A 20,018-nucleotide genomic window follows, 5' to 3' on the forward strand; every position below is an offset into this window, starting at 1 on the left:
TTTCATTGAGAGAGAGAGAGAGAGAGAAAGAGCGAGAGAGAGAGAGAGAGAGAGAGAGAGAGAGAGAGAGAGAGAGAGAGAGAGAGAGAGAGAAACATCCCAGGACGCCAACCCCTGTGAGATGAGCCGTGGGAGAGATGCAGCGTAATCCCGTTGAGTGGAAAGAAAGCATCAGCCCAGCGCGGATATTAAATCTTTATAAAGTTGTAAGTCACCCACAAACTAGTTCTGATTCACTGAGGCTGACTGGTTAACTGATTTGGGGGCTCATTGACCTCCGGACACGCAACATGAAGGAGGAGGAGGGCAGCGGAGCGCACCGACAGGGACTCCAGTAACGTTGTGTTAACGGCGGTAGAGTATGAGGGGATGTGAGCTGAACTTGTGGTAGGATGGCACTTTATCTCACATGGATCTCTGAGGGATGGCTGCTTTCCACCAACATCATCACCACCATACGAGCGCGGACCTGCGGTGGCTCTTCCATCGGCTCACCATCGCGTCCTCTCTGAGCATCCTCTGCTTCTCCTTGGTTTATCTCCTCACCGGATGCTGTGAGTCGGAGCTGACGGAACACTCTGAGATCAAGGCACCCACACGGGAGTTCCTCGTGTCAGGGTCAGAATGGCCGTACGAGAGAAACGGAACCGGCGTTGTCAAGGAGGTTACAACAGCGACTGGTGAAGGCGCGTTCAGCGGCAGTCCCGGGATGGAAGCAAACAGCTCAGGGAAAGAATGGACAGCCGCTCGGAGGTTACCGCAGGCTCTGATCATAGGGGTTAAAAAGGGAGGCACCCGGGCTCTACTGGAGTTTCTGCGGCTCCACCCGGACATCCGTGCCTTAGGGTCAGAGCCGCACTTCTTCGACCGGCATTACGCACGGGGACTAGACTGGTACAGGTACGCACACATTATGCACGGAATCCACACCAGCAGAGTAACTGCATGTCGCATCACAACGAGAAGTCCACATTTATTGCACTTAATGTTTTCTTCCTTTTCATAAACTTCATATAATGCGTTTAAAGCAAAGTCTTCAAATCTCAATGACTGTGTGTTTGTGCATGTGAATGAATGAATGGATGTCTTTGCGTTGTCTGCATACCCGAACATATCAACAGCTATTCCACAGAGATAGGTGGCAGTCAAAGAGACGCTGCCATCTGGCTTGGCCAATCTGTGCATGTGTGCCTACAGTGCTTGCTGTGTATGTTTTCTGCATGTGTGTGTCTGACAGTAGGGAGAGAGAGGAGGGGCTTCCAGGATGAGTTCTCACAGAGCAACAGAGTAATCATCTCTGCTCTGGAGCCTGAGCCAGATGTTACTGTTGTCATGTGGCTTTGTTCTCAGCCGGTTCTTCATGGAAGTACTTAGAACACACTCATTATTGAGATTCAAGGGATCCAGATTCTAGTCTCTCAGACTGCTTGAGGATAATTTGGGAAGAAAACTCAGATATCTGAGCTTCATTTAGCTTTTTCTAACTGTGCCTACTGTAAGCGCATGAACCTATGGACCCACAAATTGCTCCAACTATACCAAATTAAACAGTGTGTTGTGTGCTGTTAACCAATTTATAGGGGCTTGATAGTGGCAATGGCTCAGTTTTTTAACAATTTGATCTATGACAGAGATGAAGTGAAAGGATTAATTTCCACCCTGGGTTGTCTTTTTAAGTTGATATGAACATGCACACAGAAAAACCCACCACCATGTCAAAGCTCCAGGATGTAAACAGAGAGAATCCACTGTAGCCTCTCCTGTCTGCCAGCATGGGCAGCATCTCTGCTGTGTGATGTGAATGTGACACCAGATTGTCACGTCTTTCCCTCTGGCCAGATGGGACTCGCTGCATGTCGCGCCACTTGACATCACTGTCAAGCTCTGTCAATTGACCTCTGACCCCAGGTCACGTCACGCTGAGATTTAATGATGTGTTCACATCACTTCATGACAAACAGCACACAACAAGAGTACACCGACTGTCAAAAGGAAATGTGTCTTTGTGCTGCTTTCTCAAACAGAAACAACTAAAAAGAAGTTGCAGAATTACCTTTAAATTAAAACGGATTTATCAGTTATCAGCGTATCTTCTTGTGTTTTATAGGATAATTCTAGTTTAGTTCAACTTGCAGTTTTGTTTGTGTGATGACATTGTTATAACCAAAGTAACTGCTGAGATCTAGGGACATAATGACATTGTTACAATCAAGTCTGATGGGGCAAGAAAAAACAAGCAGTTACACAGCTTGTTAAGAAGACAACAGTGTAGCCAGATTACTAAACCCCTTTATATGTATAAAACTAAAAGTCAGCACAACACCAGTGTTGATAATAACCCCTCATTGTACAGGAAAACTGTATGGACACATCTACAGAGTTAAAGTTCAAAGTTCAACCGGAAAGTGTGAAACTGTTGACAGTGGAAAGTTTGGGTAGTAATTTCACTATTTGCCTCTGTTTTCTCTTGAGCTCTTCACTGCCCATATTTCTTGCCTTTGGACTTTTAAATCCAGATTTTAGCAGTTAACTTGTAAGTACAATGACAATAGAGCTAACATGAATTATTGCCAACAATATGAAAGTAAGGAACAGGTTATAGTAAACAAGAATTATCCTTCAAGGCAAATGTGCTTTGAAATCACTCAGCGTAACTGATTAACATTACATGTCTGTGTAGATGCCTTTGTTTTCTTAAATCCTATCACGAACATGAGATATATTGTATCTTTCTCAGACTCACTCCTCGTCTCTCTCACAGTAAAACATCAGAGCCCCTGACAAAGATCCACTAATGGCGTTTGGAGTGGAGATTGGATCTGGAACAATGCTGCAATGAGCCCTGAGATAGACTGGAAGTTTCCTCCTCACTGTGTTGTCTGGGATCGATATCTCTATCTCCTCGCTCTGACCTTGGGTTGACTCCAGCATTAGAGCAGTTAGCGTCGCTAAGCTCGGCTTCTGTTACAATTAGCAGGAAGCTTTATTCTACATTGGCATAATCCCTCCGCATAGGCACACAGGGGTCATGTTACACACAGCTTTAACTCTCTCTGCAGCTCTGGAGGAATCCATTAAAACTGCTCAGAGGGAAATTCACATCTCACTGGGGATGGTTTCTTGCTGAAAGAGGGCACGACAGATGCACGTTGAAAAACAGGGTTGATAAAATAGAGGGTGAAGAGAAACAGCTCTGTTGAAGCCGTAACGGCACTGCTCTCTATGCACTGTCATCGACTTCATACAGTAAGAAGCAGCTGTGGACAGCAGATACTGTAACGATCACCAACCTTCATTAATATATCAATGCAGACAGATTTAGGATACTTTAACCACATTAAATGTTATTTTCTTTGCCGATTTTTGTTGTTAGGTGTTCATTGAAATACATGTTTAATATTTTTGGAACCAGGCCTGCTCAATGTTGTCATATTGACTTTTAAGGTGAGTCGATTGATTCACAACGTCGACTCATACATTGAGTTACATGAAAGGAATAATCCACCTTAAAAGTGGCCACTTGCTGCCAGTAGCTTGAGAGCGGCACAGTGAATTATTTCTGGATTACTAAAATGTTTGGCTGAGTGCTGCGTCATTTTCTCAACATGGTGAAACTCTACAAGTCCGTCTTTCATTTGATTGTGTGGTGAGTTTTAGTTGATGATAACTTGCCCCTGTAGAAACAGTGATAACATATCCTCTGAAAGGGCCACAACTTAACCATGCATGCTTGGTACTTCAACCAATAGCATTACAACCCTGATTAAATTTGTTGTTCCAAACATTTAACTCCTTTCTTTCCAGATATTGTGTAAAGGCAACAGTGTATGCCCATGAATACTAAAATTAAATAATAGTTTAGTGTAAATTACACTCGAGGTTTCTGAGAATAATGCAAAGAACAACAGATTCAGCACTAACACCTTTGTCCATGCTCATAGCTTGCATGTCATCTGTGGAGGCGCTACGATGCCACGCACAGAAACACCATAAAGCGTACAAACACAATATACTGTGAAAAAGCAAGAAAACAATGCCTTTGTTTCCCCATGGCCCAACTTTGTCTCTTCTGTTCCAAACCAATTTCTGTTGAGTTTTTTTAATTTTAAGGGCCTCTTGATCTCATTGCAGAAAGAGGACTTTCCCAGGCTGCCATACTTAGCTGGAAGTCCTGTAGCTTTCACATAGGTTGGATGTTTTTGGGTGTGGTCAAATATTAACTTTTTGTTTTTTATGTTCCAGGTTGGAGGTTGTTAGTTTAAATTAGTTTGGAGACACCACGCCTCTAAGCACCTACAATGATAAGAAGGAGGGGCTGAAATTACTTCTCAGTGTCAGCTGTTCTGATGGCACAATTAATTTGCAATTTATTTTGAACTTGTTAAGGAGGCTTTTAAATTCATACCCATACATTGGTTCCATTGTCCTACCATGACTCAGCACATGGTGCTACTTTGTTTTTGTGTTCGTACAATGGACATAATTGCCATGCAAATCACAGAAGAATGACAGCAGGATTTAGTGGGCGGGAATTAGTAGCAGACACGGACAGGCAGATTTTCTGATCTGTTGATCTGCAGGAGGGGAATTTAGTTATTGCACTACCAAACATCATGTTGAAGTGCCAAGTGATTAAAGCTGTATGAACAGATTGGTTTAGGTCGAGTTTTGTTTGTTGGGTGTAACTAGGGTTCAGGTGCGGTCCATCCTGTCCCTGTACTGTTCTGGAGGTGATCACCATAAGGCCCAGACGGGTGGGGCGATCTGGCCCTCATTAAGGCCCTCCCCTGGGGTTTGGGGTGAGGGGGTGGGGCTGTGTAGGGATGTCTGGGGCCCCTCTATGATGGATGTCTCTTGGAAGTGGACAGAGCACAGCCACAATGGAACAACCCCATAAAGAAGAAATGGATGAGCGGGCCATAAATATCACACACAATGCATGCATAGGAACACACAAATACACAATACAATCTCATATCTGACACACAAATGAGCATTGGGGTGTGCACAGTGAACACATGCTCTAAATACTCTGCTCTGATTGGTTATTGTTTCTTTCTTAGATCAGATATCAAAGATAAGCAGACTAGATTTTACATCTTTGATCTATTTTACATCTTTGATCTATCACACCCTCAAATCCCCGAATCCTTTGCTTAATTTTTCCTGCTGTTCATGTGATGAACATTGCAATTTCTTCACATTTGTTTAGACACACCCACAGACTCAGACACACACCCACACACATACACAAACACATGACACAGCATACTACTCATGGGTCTCTAGAGGGTGCAGGCCCCCCCAGTCTCCACCTGGCACTCATCGTACCAGCTGAGACCCGGTGCTGCATTACCATTCTCAGTCCATCCCCTAACATTTACACCAACACATTCTCGCTGCCAGAGGCCTGCTGAAATACTGGGAAATGAGTGACAAGAGAGGGTTCCTCAAAAGAAAACAGACGCTTTTAGAAGCTGCTGGATAATCCATGTGCTCATCATACTGGATATTTGATCTTACAGTCAGTAGTAAATGAGCAGGGAGAGGATGTTCTGCTAAAACAGAGCTTTTAAACTTCCAATTAATTGGGCCATCTTTTATTGAGGGGAATTAAACACATGGTGTAGCCAGACAGTTCTATTCACTTGCCAGTGATGGGCTCTTATGCTTGGAAGTTTCATATCCCCAACTTACCCGCTCATTCCACGCCCCACTCTGCAGACACCCAGGCCAACCAGTAGGAGTCACTAGTTCGGTAGCAAGAAGAATATGTGCTAAGCTTTGCTTTAACTAGCGCTTGGCGCCGTAGCGCGAGCCTCCACATTAACGGAGGCATTTACACCCTCTGCGCTGTACGATTATTATTCTCAGAAACGCCAGAGGGCGTTCAAACAAAATGAACTATGAAGAATCAAAAAGACAACAAGTGTAACTCACAGATAAGCCCTTAGACTGTAGGTGTAACCAGCAAAAGGCATAAACTAACCTCCAACAATGCAGAGGAGGCATAGTAATTATCTGTAAACTCATATCTCATATTCATGGACTACTTGTTGCCTTAGTATGAGCCCTGTAAAGAAAGAAGTCATGTATTAAATGCATTATTAAAAAAAGGTTGAATATCATGTAAACTATAGTATTTGGCTGAATTTTTTTCTCAAATGTAGATTTTTAAGACCTCTTGTTTCTAAAGCATCTAAACATGAATTGCCCTTCTTTGTATATTCCCTAGACATGTTATTAATGCTTTTATCAGTGAAATATATGGACAGTCACATGATTTGTGCACACCAGGTTACAAAAATTCAGTGGTGCACGACCAAGCACTCTGACCTTGCTCCTGCCATAATTAGGTCATTTTCTGACGCACTGGCCCTGCTACGGTGAGTATGACATAAGCTTTGATTGCTTCCCACCTGTGCCAATAAGTTATTCTTCAGGAAAACGTCCCGTACTCTGCGAAAGCAGGCAAGCACTTTATCCCTGCTCACCTGACCTGAGATGACCTCGTCAGATCAACACAAACGATTTTATTTAGTTTTAAATATGTAAAGTATATTTATTTTGATTGTGACAAGCACACATTATGGTTGGATTTACAAATCCAGTGACTTTGTTGTAAGAAAATGTACCACACAGGTTACTTTAAATGATTACAGTGATGAATTCCTACCCTTGAGCATGACCAAAATCTTTCCCTGACCTGGAGAGCTGGTCAGTCATTGTTATGGGCAGTCATAATAGCAAGTACGCCGTTTCAATTGCAATAAAGGTTGTTGACTAGAAAATGTTATTGACGCACTTTGATAATACGTTATCTTGGTACGCAAAATTGAGTGATTGCAGAAAAAGTTAACAATTCAGGAACTAAATAAAAACTTAAACAGATTCTGCAGGAATGCCCCTCCAACTAACAATATTTTATGAATATAGCAATATATTCATAAAATATATAATTGTTTCTGATTCTTTGAAAATGCGGCATAACAAAACTCCAATCTGCATCTATTCAGGGCTGAAATGTAATTAAAGTTACAGACGTAGTCCAGGAATCAAAAAGCTCCTTAAGATACAGACACATCCATTTATTAGAAAAACTGCAATTATATCCATCAATTAGTGTGTCTGTGCAAAGCTCATAGCAGAACCATATGTATACAGTTTTTCTTATGATGGTGCTCTTAGGAGTTGTGATTGGCTCTTTGTGCTTAGGTAATGGCATTGGACTCTTGGTCGAAGAGTATTCACATACAGATTGCTAATGGAGGTGCATTTGCACCCACTCCCATTATTCCTTCATAAGCCACATACATAGTCTTTTAGGGGTCTGGTACAAATCCACACTTTCAAGCTGTTTGTGTGTGTGTTTAATTTTGGATTTTTTTAAATGTGTCGTTCTGTAAGTGTGTGTTAGATGGAAATAGATAGAAAATGCTTGAGGAATTAGTGAATAATGGATTTAGTTTTGTTTTATGTTAATGTCTTTCTGTGCGTGCGTGTGTGTGGTTAACAGACTGTGAGGCTCTTCCTGCTCAGGGTTTATGAGATAAAAAGGAAGTCTTCAGGCTAAGTGGATGAAGGGCGTGTTGCATATGTATGTATGTATGTATGTATGTATGTATGTATGTATGTATGTATGTATGTATGTATGTATGTATGTATGTATTTTTCATAAAATCTGATATTTAGAATCAGAATCAGAAAAAAATATAAATGGTTTATTGCCAAGTATGGACACACAAGGAATTCGGCTTGGTGATTGGTGAGTGATAATAAACCGTAGTGCAATAGTAAAAGTCATAATTTAGAAATAGAAAATATCACAAATTTGCAATATAATATGATAAGCAAACAAATAAAGACTACTTCAAAACAAGTACTTTATTAAAGTGTCAAGTGTTTATTTTAATAGAAAAGTGCAAGGGTGTGTGACTGTAAGAAATTGTCCTTGTTGATGAGCCCAACTATGGACGGGAATAAACTGTTTTTGTGGCGTGAGGTGTTGGTGATGGACCCCAGCCTCCTGGCAGAGGGGAGGGACTCACACAGTTTGACTCCAGGGTGAGAGGGGTCGGCAACAATCTTTCTTGCCGCCTCAGGGTCCTGGAGGCAATTTATAAAGTTCAGTTAAAAGCCTTCGTAATACAAATTTGCTTAATGTTACATCACATAAATATATTTTTTGTCATTTTAGATTGATTGACTTAGATTTATTACCATTTATAGCTTTAGAAAATGAATGGTAACCAATGACTAAACAGTTGTAGTTTCTATCAGTAAAAAACAAGTCTGAAATTTGTCAAAGTTTCAAAACTGTTCAGAAAATCTGTATGTTAACTGCATTGTTACAGCGCTATAATGTAACACTGATTGAAAAAAGTAGTGCAAACTTGATGCAAACAAATTTTAGATTTTCCAATAGATTTTTTGTAGTATGGAAATTAAGGGAAACTAATGGTTGCCTGGAACAGCAAGGGAAAATAGCTCTCGAAATTGAACAGCATTCATTTGACAATGGTCAGCAAAAATATAGTTTCCAGAGAAGAGTTGAACACACTGGTAGGGGCCCTGCTCTGTGGGACCATGATGCTGAGGTTGTGCGTTTTTGGTCAGTCAGTCAGGTGTGTGGCAGGTATGTTGGCAGAAGTCCGAGTCCCCAGCTGGTCCTGTGGGGCCTCTGGAGTCATTTATCTGTAAATGAGTCCCATCTGCTGGCCTTTTGGTGGGGAAATAGAGGTTAGCAGAGTTGGACACAATCAATGGAAGACTGCCTTTGTGTCTCGATAACTTGCGATCTCTGTGGATAGACACGGTCACTGCTCACTCTGTAAGAGCGTGATGTCTGTCAAAGTGACTAATGGGGGATTTGTATTATGGAGTGTGGGTGTGTTTCTGATCGCTGAATATATTGTAGAAGTATCATGAAGAATAACCTTATTTCAGCTAAATATATGCTAATGTATGCACCCTGAACTTATTGAACTTCTTCCTCACTAAATCCCTGCATAATTAGCTGTAAAGTTTTATAGCAGAAGTTTCACATTTTGGGAAATAAATTTATTTATTTTCTTGGTGAGAGTTAGATGAAAAAAATGACACCACTAACATATCAGTCTGTTAACCTAAATATGGATGAGAGCCAGGAAACGGTTAGCTTTTCCAAGCAAAAAGATTAAGCTAAGCTAACCATCGCCCATTATGGTATGGATCTTCTCATCTAACTCTCGTTAAGAAAGTGAATGTGAAAGTGTGAACTTTATTTCCCAAGATATTTAACTATTTAATTGTTCTTTATTCTATTAACATTTTCCTCACTTCATACACAAATGAAATAGCATATAAAGATTATTTCCATTCAATATGTGCACCCTATTAAAACAAATATTTTCTAGATATACTGTGCTTCATTTCATTTCAATTACTCTATGTTTTTATATTTTAACTAGATCAATATCAGCTTCTGCTTTTCTAATCAGTATTTTGCCAGTAATTTGTCTTTTCAACATGTTTTTCCTGTACTTTCAGAAGTATGATGCCCAAAGCCCTGGACGGTCAGATTGTTATGGAGAAGACGCCTCGTTATTTTGTTACCCAGGAAACGCCAGCACGAATCCATGCCATGTCACAGGATGTGAAGCTGATTGTGGTAGTCCGTGACCCTGTGTCCAGAGCCATATCTGATTACACACAGATCATCTCCAAGACCACCGACATCCCCCCCTTTGAGAGCCTGGCCTTCAAGAACCGCACCACAGGTACAGATCCTGGTGTTTAGAGCAGGGCCTCAGTTTGACACGCTACATAAATAAAGACAAACCTGGGATCTTCCTGGCTGCTGATTCATGACATTGGACTGATCCTGGAGCTTTTTGATTTAGCACTCTGTTCTTTCCCTCTCAGTCTTTGGTTTTCTCTACTGTGCAGGTAATGCCATGTTCACACCAAAAGCGAAGGGAATTTTTCGCGCGTGTAGTTTACATGTAAAGTCAATGCACAGACGCGAATATACGCGAGTAGACGCAAACTCGAGCCTGACGGCGCGAATGTGATGCCGTGTTCACACCAAAGCGAAGCGAATATTGCGAATATTGCGAATTTCGCAATTTCGCCTCATCCGCGGCGAGTTGAAATATTTCAACTCCGGCGAATGAAGCGAATGAAGCAATTTCGCGACGCAAGGCTCGAGTTCGCGTTGTGCATTGACTTTACATGCAAACTGAACGCGCGAAAAATTCGCTTCGCTTTTGGTGTGAACACGGCGGCGAAATTTGAAAAAATCGCGTGACGCTGTGTTGCGAAAGCCAATCAGCGTTGGGATTCTCCTACTGTCATCCTGTCATGTAAGCAAAGTCTAGCACCAATCGATCCAGCCGACGTGTGGAGTGCTGGATTCAGGCCGTTTCTCAATATGTGAACTTCTCTGTACTTGTGTCCTCGTGAACTTGTGAAACGTCATCTAGCGCGGCCCAAGTACTGTTCCAATACACAAGTTCGCATTCAGCCAAGTACGGTCCAGATACCCGGATGTGTCCTCGCTCCGCCCATTATATCGAGGATGCATCGGAGTAGACTTGTGTGGACTTTGGACAGCCAAGTCTCCCAGAATGCATTTCACCAGCAAACAAGAGATGACAGTAGCGGAGACGGCTCACAACTGTCAGTTATAACTGTCTAAATACTGCTGTTGTTGTGTAACGGAATTTAGTTTTAACATTTTTTTTAAGCGAGAATGTAGTTGTTAAGACTTAAAATATGCGGTCAATTTATCAAGATAGAGCCTGTTTGAAAAAAGCGCCGACGTTTGTCGGAGATATGAGAGGACCAGAGAGGAGACCGGGCGGTGGTGCTCATGCAGCCCGCTGACAGCAGCCTGATCTCGGCAAGGCTCCTCCAGATGTGCCGCTGGCTCCGGTGTCTCTGTGGTTGTGGTTGCAGATGTAACACAAAACATATACATATTAATATTTTAATATTTTCTAAATGAAAATGAAAAAAGGCAGGGTTGTGTTTTATATCATATTTCGTTTTATTGTCAATATATATGACTGAAGATAACCGGAGTAGGCGGGACCGACGAGCTGAGTTGGTGACGTCGTGACGTTGGTGACGTCATCAAGTTCGCTGCTGTTCCAATTGCAAAATGACCGTACTGCGTCCTCCCGTCCTCGGGAGTTTGTACTCCCGAGTCGAACTATCCAAGTATGAACTTGCAAGTTTGCAAGTCCATACTTGACCATACTTGGTATTGAGAAACGGCCTCAGTGAATACGGCTCCACCGAGCGCCACCGGATGATGTCATGAACCCAGACACGAAGGCGTTTAGTTTACCGGGATATCTGGGACTGCCACAACAAGTATTTATCAGATATAGTAGTTATTTCTTGCATGGTTGATGGCGTAAATAAATAGCTGAGTTGACAACGGTTTCCAAGGAGATAAGCCCCTCCCCCTCTCCAGCGAGTCTAGCGCGAATAAAGCGAATAAACACAAATGGACCTGCGAGTAAACTGATGCGAGGACGCGTCGCGAATATTCGCTTTGCTTTTGGTGTGAACACGGCATTAGTAAAGGCACCAACAGAAAAAATACATAATACGGATCATTATCATTAGACAACAAGCTTTTGTCACAAACATGCTCAGGGAATGTGACAAGGCTTTCTGGTTTCCGTTTGTAGTAAGAGTAGTATTGACCAATCACATTTGAGCAGGCTTTTGTTGAATGCAGGTAAACTGTCCGTGTGGAGAGCAAAAAAGACAAAATGCAATCTCAGATCCCACCTGCTATTGTCTGACCATGATTTAGCATTTAGCTTTTTATTGGTTTAAAATGAGCTTGTAAACTAGTTACTTATGAAACAACCCGGTGGTACATTTCATCTCTGAACTCCAGTCTTGCATCTCAAGTTGCTAATTGGACTGTTAACAATGAAAAAAAAGTATTTGCCCTGATATCTGCTGATTACACCGGAACCTCAGAAATATAGACCCTTGCCCCCGGAAACTTATCTGTAGCCAGACCGATAGGAGATGGGTTCCCAGACTCTACACTAATCAACCGAGTACGAGCAGCAGTAGTGGGACGGGCCAGGCCAGATCGAGAATTTCTAAAAAAAACTCTTTAGAATGTCCCAATAATAAGGTTATCATATATTGGCTTAGGGGGGGCCTCAGTGTCATACGTAAAACATGCCTAGACTAGGTCAGTAGCAAAAAGGTGATACCTTAATTGTAAAAGGTGGATGAGAATTTAAGGCCATGCTGATTGCAGTAATACTGGTTTTGAATAAAGAACATGGTATATCTATTTCTTGCCTCTAGGTCAGATCGACTCTCTGTGGAGCCCCCTGTGGATTGGCCTGTATGCCCAGCACCTGGAGCGCTGGCTGTCCTGGTTCCCCAGGACTCACATCCATCTGGTCAGTGGGGAGAGGCTCATCTCGGACCCAGCCGGAGAACTGGGCAAAGTCCAGGACTTTCTTGGTCTCCAGAGGATTGTCACAAACAAGCACTTCTACTTCAACAAAACAAAAGGCTTCCCCTGCCTGAAGAAGCCGGAGGGCAGCAGTAAACCTCACTGCCTTGGGAAGACAAAAGGGAGGACGCATGCCTCCATCGACCCGGAGGTCATGCAGAGACTGAGGGATTTCTACAAGCCACATAACCAGCGCTTCTATCAGATGGCAGGCCAGGACTTTGGATGGCAGTGACGCTCTGATTGTGTGGAATCAGAAGCTTTTGTTGGCATTATGGAGCGCAAAAGTTTCAGAGAACAGAGTCAATGAACCGCTTCTGACCAGCAGTGGGAAAATCTCAGAATCTTAAAAACGAAAACCCAGCATTAATACGCAGACCCCTATCAATACATCAATCAATAATCTGGTTCCAGTGTTTGAAAGACAGCAGGGTCACTTAAACAAGGGCGTTCCTTCCCATCTTTCTGGTTTGGTAGGCTTCTTATTCCTATGACAGGTGGTTCAATAAATGAGCAGTCAGTAATGAGACAGTAGTTGCTAGAGGTTACAGCTGTAAAAAGATGGATGGTGAAGCTGTGTAGCTTTGAGTGTCTCTGGTTAACCTTATGCTCAAGTTGGTAGGATGCAGAGGGACAATGAACCCAGTACAGGTGTATTATCACATTCCCAAATTTCAAAAGCTTTCTTTTTCTACCTGTTTGTTCTTCACACTCACTGGTTAAGAATTTAAGGGCAATCAATACAAACTTATTGAGTATCTTCCTCCAAGCACTGTCACAGAAAAAATGGGGGATGAATCTTTTATCTGGCGAGCACCAGAAGGGGGTGAGAGAGAATTTATATGAGCTGATATTTGACTGAGTGGTTTTGTATTCATGAATAATGAATGTGCATAAATGGATGTAGGTGAACTGGTGTGGATCACTTGCCTCCTAGCCTATCGGCACATAGGAAGGCTTATGCCGTGTTCACACCAAAAGCGAAGCGATTTTTTTGCGCGTTCAGTTTACATGTAAAGTCAATGCACAGACGCGAATATACGCGAGTACACGCGAACTCGAGCCTTGCGTCGCGAATGAGGCGAAATTGCGAAATTCGCATCATCGCTTCATTCGCCAGAGTTGAAATATCTCAACTCCGGCGGAAAATTCGCGTGACGCTGTGTTGCAAAAGCCAATCAGTGTTGAGATTCTCCTCCTTTCACTCTGTCATCGATCCGAGCTCCGTTCAGAAAACAAGCATTTATGAAGGGATGTCCTTGTCGTCTTGCAGAGAGAACTAACAAAACATGAATTCTGACTTTTTACAAACAACCATCATTGTGTTGTTATTTCGGCGTCCCTTTTTGTACATTTATTATAATTAAATCACAGTAAAATGGTTTATTTTCGGTCCATACATCTGTAGTAAACCAGCCGACGGGTGGCTTGCTGGATTCAGTGAATACGGCGCCACCGGATGATGTTATGAACCGAGACAAGACGGCGTTTAGTTTCCCGGGATATCTGGGACTGCCACAACAAGTATAAAGCAGATATAGTTTCCCGGGATATCTGGGACTGCCACAACAAGTATAAAGCAGATATAGTAGTTATTTCTAGTTATTTATGAATGGTTGATGGCGGAAATAAATGGATGAGTTGACAACGGTTTCCATGGAGATAAGCCCCTCCCCCTCTGCGGCGCGTCTAGCTAATGAAGCGAATAAACACAAATGGACCTGCGAGTAAACTGACGCGAAGACGCGTTGCGAATATTCGCTTCGCTTTTGGTGTGAACACGGCATTAGGCTGCAAAAGCACCCGACTTGTACCTTGAGTGAAGTAAAGGGCCCACTTGAAGACAACCAAAACAAGACCAAATCAAGGTCGACCTACTGTATCAAAGGCCATTTCTCTGATTGTGATGTATGAAGCTTTCAGGCTTTACTGTGTTACTGTGAGACGGCCTGCTTACAGGGTTCTCTGTTTTCAATTTGCATGTATTTGCACTAGTTTGAAATCATACTAAATAAAACTATTTTTAAACAAATAATTTGTTTTCATTGAGCCATAAAGAGTATAGTTTGGATTTTATGTTGAATGTGTGTGCAGACAACAGTTTAGTTGACTGATAGTAAGTGGTCTAGTGCAATTGCTTTGCAAATGTCCCTGTAATAATACTGATGACATTTATGAATTTTATAGAATGTCTGAGATTTACTGTTGGTTTTATGGGAAATTATATGTTTAAAGGGGTAAATTAAATTAAAAAGTACAATATTTAACAGATTACATGCTGGTGTTTCCACTCCTGCATAAGTGTACACACTGAGTTAAAGATTAAAAACAAAGAGCTATTTTCATCAGAAAAATGGACAGTTGCTGGGTTAACTGGAAAAAGACGTTCTGATTATGTCAGATTAAGACAACATCACCATCTTGTGGACAATAAAAGGGAGAGTTTGAGGTCCAGTAGAAAGCACAATAAAAACAAGTTGCTTATTTATTATAATGTTCTGTCCTTGTTTACTTTTAAATCATATATGTTCATTTGAATGTATTAATATTAATATTGGTTGCAAATAATTACCCACAAAATGTAACTAAAGAACACATAAAAAGTGAAACTATAAATAAGTCTGACATTCACAAAAAGACTCAACAATCCATCAGCATAAATTGCTGACACACTTGAAAATTAAATTGAACCATGATAGATCCTAAAAGCAAGGGTAGGTAAACATTTTAGAAACATTTTGGCTTAATATACATTTTATTGTTATATTTACACATCGACAGCAATAAATAATTAAAATGCTCCTACAAACCAAAATATTTTCTCTGCGGCTTTCGCTGGACTGTAATAATCCCATCCAATCATATTCCAAGGAAATGATTGGACGGCCTACTTGCCTGTCTACCTCCCTAACTGTCTACCTACCTGTCTGCCTACCTACTGATCTGCCTACTTGCCTTATCATATACTCCCCTTTCTCTTGCAGAGGAGTCTTCAACAAACTGCTAGCCTGACAGTGGTGGATTCTAACAACAGCCACACCTGGCTGAGATTTTAAGTTGGATCTTTTTTGTAATCTAGCACACTCTTGCTAGATTCTCCAATTTTACCTACCCAAGCTTTAAGTCGTCTACATTACATTTCACTTTGAATTGAAACAATAAAATACATAATATATATAATACATTCATTATATGTAACCACTTATCCTGTTAAGGGTCGTGGGGGAGGGGGGCTGGAGCCGACCCCAGCTGCCATTAGGCAAAGACAGGGTATAGACAAACAACCATTCACGCTCACATCCACGGGCAATTAAGAGTCATCAATTAACCTAAGATGCATGTCTTTGGACTGTGGGAGGAAGCCGGAGAACCCGTAGAGAACCCACGCTGACACAGGGAGAACACACAGGGCCTTTTAGCCTGGGAATTGAACCCGGGCCCCCCCCTGCTGTGAGACGACGATGCTAGCCACCACACCACGTGTAGCCCATATAATACATTTGGCTTAAAATAAAAATATGCAAAATGTTTTCCTTGTATACAATTTGTGTGATTACATAAGTAAAGTACCCCATCACATAAATATTACAAAGAGAGTTTCAAAAGAAACACGCTCCTCTAGCTGATGAGCTTTGGCAGTTTGCACAGACAGCTACATGTTTCCTCTTTTGAGTCATTACAGGGTGCTAGTTTTGAACAAAATAGTGTTTGCTGAGGGAGATCAGCTGAGGAAGATCATTGAACAGGCTACTGTCCACTTCACAGAGCTTTGTTTTTATATTCAGGTGGCTCTAGGTTTGTAACTCTCCCTTTAACTCACAGTGTTTAAGTAGTGGCCCTGCATAGCAGCATTGTTTGGGAAGAGGTAATGTAAGTTAACACCTACTAACACAAAAATTGTATAGTCAATGTGGTTAAAAGATACGGTGTGTGGTTCAGCACTGACTGAAAGGTGCCACATATAGCATTTTAGCATCAATACATCAATTCTGAGACATTGGTGTAGCTTCTGTAAGCAACTGAGACCACTGCTGAACAGACTGCAAACCTTTATCTTGCAATGTACACATGTGGTGGGCTTGGTGGGAAATTTGTTGTGGTGCTTCTCAACAGCAGGAACAGAAGAGTTTATCTGTAAATGACGGAGCATGTTGAAGGCTGCTGGAAAATCAGCTCCATTATATTTGTCCTCTTTCGAAAGTTCAGCTGTCACCAGGGCTGTAACCAGGGGTCTCATTTATAAAACAGTGCGTAGGATCCACTCTAAATGTTTGTGTACATCAAATGAGGAAATGTTTGTACACCCAGAAATATTCTGATTTTTAAACCTTGCGTATGCCAACCAGTGCACAGTTTGCTTTTATGTATTAGTTGGTGCACTTACTGTATTCGTATCAGTTCGCTGCACTTATTGAATTCGTATTCGTTTACTGCACTTATCCTATTCGTAGTAGTTTGTAGCACTTATTATATTCGTATTAGTCTGTTGCAATTGTTGTTTTCGTAGTAATTTGCCTCTGCACTATACTTTTGCTCTGGTTTATGCTTTAAGATGCTTGTTTAAGAAAGGAGATGCACTTATGACTTCTGGTGACTAGTAGTTCTCTTGAATACCTATGTTGAATACACTTCCTGTAAGTCACTTTGGATAAAAGCGTCTGCTAAATGACTGTAATGTAATGTAATGTAATGAATCCCAAATCAACCAGTAAATCTGAGCAGCTGGTTCAGCCTCACAATCAGCACTCTACACTCTACACTCTACATCTAAATGGTCAATGCAAAGCACCTTATGAATGTTAATGCATAGAAATGAGCTGCTGATCAGTGGTTCTTTAAGGTGAATCACAGCAACTACAGAGAGTAAGACCAAGAAAAAGCTTATTTTTTGGCAAAGAAATAAAAGTGCTTGTGGATGAAGATATCCATGAACGCTCTTTTCCTCCCCATTCTTCCATTTATGTTTGACAGGTAAACACACTTCATTTATTTGTTTTGAGTTTTGTTTTTTATGGCCCTATGATGGGACTGATAATGAGGATATGGAGTGTTTGTACTGGCTTTATTTCTAGACTGCTAATTTACACAATTCTTGTTTGTAGCTTGTGAATATGTGACTGGTGAGGTGACTTATGAAGGTAGAGTGTCTGACAGTCACCATGATGACTCAAGGGAGCTCTGATACTGGCATCGCATAGCTGTTTACAGTTTGTCTGCTTCAGTGTGCTGTATATATTCGTCCCTTTGGAATAAACCATAAATTAATAAAGTCATGTTCACAGCAGCGATTTTACTCAGAAAAACTAAATACAAACTAAAATCATACTTGGTGATATATGCACAGTATTAGAAGATTATTGAAAACTACTTGCGCTCCTTTCTGCACGTCTTTTACGCTATTTTATGTTATCTTACAGATGATAATTTCATCAGCTGCTCCACAAGTGTCGGTAGTCCGGTCTTCTCCTCTGAGCTGTGGAGAGCAGACAGCCCTGATGGAAATACGAAGCAAAATTTGATGATTGAGGTCATACCAACACTGCTGGTTTAAATGTTTATGATTAAAATTATCTATTTGTGCAAACTAATATGAAGTGAAATAAAATCGGTTCTCCAAAATGTTTGTACACATGGGTCAGAGTGTGAGTACAGGTGCGCACATTCCCCGTCAAGTTTGTTTTTATCACAACTTTTGCATATAAAGTTGCGTACGCCTCTTTCAGGCCCCGTTTTGTTAAACACAATGGTTATAAATGTGACCCCAGAACTTCAAAAGTGGGCCTCATTTACCAACTATTCTGTCCTCTGCTTTGATTCATTCACAATGGCGCCATCTGTTGGACTTCTCTGTGTAGGTGTGTTGCAAACAGGAGGTAAGCAGTATTCTCCTGTCCTTTTGTTTTTTCCAGCCACGAACTGACATGAGAGGCAATCGCATCAACAAGCCATTCAGATTTGGGTCCTCTTCCTATGTAACTTGCAGGCTTATTAGAATATAACTAATACTCTGTGTAGGGCCGTTTTGGTGTCTCATTTAGCAGCCTGTTAGCAACTGTCTTTTGTAAGATCGGTAAAAAGCTTAAAAAATCAGGAGAAGGGTACTTTCCTATTTTATATTGTAGAACAAAACGTTACAATTGTAACCAGGTGGGACTTACACTATTAACCACAGACCTTATTTCAGACATCTAACCAAAAACCTATTCAAAATATCCATTGACTTCAAGACAATGGAACCACAAGTGCAAAATTGCTTACTAGGTTTTAGGACTGATTTCTGCTGCACAATGAACAAGTAAATGAAGAGTGATTTGTATTTGTAAATTCTTTATCTGTGCCTCTAAAGTACTACTCGTTTATCATCATTTGTACCTCAACTCAAAGGAGATATATCTGTAAATGTCCACCTACCTGTGTGTACTCTTTTACATTACATTACATTACATTACAGTCATTTAGCAGACGCTTTTATCCAAAGCGACTTACAATCAGTAGTATATTACATATCATTCACCCATTCACACACTGATGACAGGCTACCATGCAAGGTGCCACCATCAGACTCTAACTAACATTCATACAACATCCAGTCCACACCGATGGCAAGCCTTCGGGAGCAACTTGGGGTTAAGTGTCTTGCCCAAGGACACATCAACTGCTGAAGCTGGGTATCGAACCACTGACCCTCTGATTGGAGAACTACCTTGCTCTCCACTACGCCACAGCCGCCCCCTTTAGGCCGTTACACCATGCTGTTGTGTGTCACATTCAATTCACAAGTAAAGGAATGACACAGTGCTCTCCAGTAGATGGAGGTGATGAAACGTTTATAGATACCACAGAGAAAAACAAATGTAGAACAGATGCAACAGCTAATGTGCGCGTGCATTCATGTCTGCAGTTGAAAAATGTTAAACTTAATAATGTAATTAATATTACAGAAAATCATTAAACAATATCACTGATACGTCTGATTCCTACTTAACTTTCAATTCAATTCAGTGTATTTTGTATAGCCCAGAATCACAAATTTGCCTCAGAGGGCTTTACAATCTGTGCACATGTGACATCCTCTGTCCCGGAACCCTCACATCGGCACAGGAAAAACTCCCCTAAAAAAACCTTTAACAGGGAGAAAAAAGGAAGAAACCTATGGGAGAGCGACAGAGGAGGGATGAACTTTGTAAAGTTGTGCCATGCTTCAGTCCTCAGGATCAGCAACTGAGCTGTCAGTACTTTCTCTACACAGAGGGTATGAGGAGATGGGGCAGCAGTAACTAGATCCAGCAACGCAGTTGCTCTCCACCGACTGCATGAACCAGGGCATGATGGGAAATGCCCGACTGTCGCCTGTTTAAAGAGCTGATTGGCTCTTTGTTTGGACAACACTACGTTTAGTAGAAAATCGGAATTTTCTGTGTAATTGTAACCTTTATCGCTAGATTGCTGGCTATTGGTCTTATGCTGTAGAATGAAGGTGTAGTTGATAATAATGATAATAATAATAATAATAATAATAATAATAATAATAGAAACTTAT

General features: G+C 41.4%; 1 protein-coding gene across 1 annotated transcript; it reads left to right on the top strand.

Annotated features, from left to right (window-relative positions):
- Window positions 1–424: 424 nt before the first annotated feature.
- Window positions 425–12,713, top strand: hs3st3l (heparan sulfate (glucosamine) 3-O-sulfotransferase 3-like). The gene is made up of 3 exons (XM_054601290.1): window positions 425–900; window positions 9,529–9,758; window positions 12,325–12,713. Exons 1-3 carry the CDS (start codon window positions 425–427, stop codon window positions 12,711–12,713), a joined length of 1,095 nt encoding a protein of 364 aa, XP_054457265.1.
- Window positions 12,714–20,018: the final 7,305 nt, after the last annotated feature.

Source organism: Anoplopoma fimbria, chromosome 7, assembly GCF_027596085.1.
Source record: "Anoplopoma fimbria isolate UVic2021 breed Golden Eagle Sablefish chromosome 7, Afim_UVic_2022, whole genome shotgun sequence".
Lineage (NCBI taxonomy): Eukaryota > Metazoa > Chordata > Actinopteri > Perciformes > Anoplopomatidae > Anoplopoma > Anoplopoma fimbria.

Excerpts from the sequence above, each read along its gene's own strand:
- hs3st3l (XM_054601290.1), top strand. The coding sequence starts at position 425 with ATGGCTGCTTTCCACCAACATCATCACCACCATACGAGCGCGGACCTG. Across the intron at positions 901-9,528 it reads CGGGGACTAGACTGGTACAG|AAGTATGATGCCCAAAGCCC; the intron begins GTACGCACACAT and ends CTGTACTTTCAG. Across the intron at positions 9,759-12,324 it reads CTTCAAGAACCGCACCACAG|GTCAGATCGACTCTCTGTGG; the intron begins GTACAGATCCTG and ends TCTTGCCTCTAG.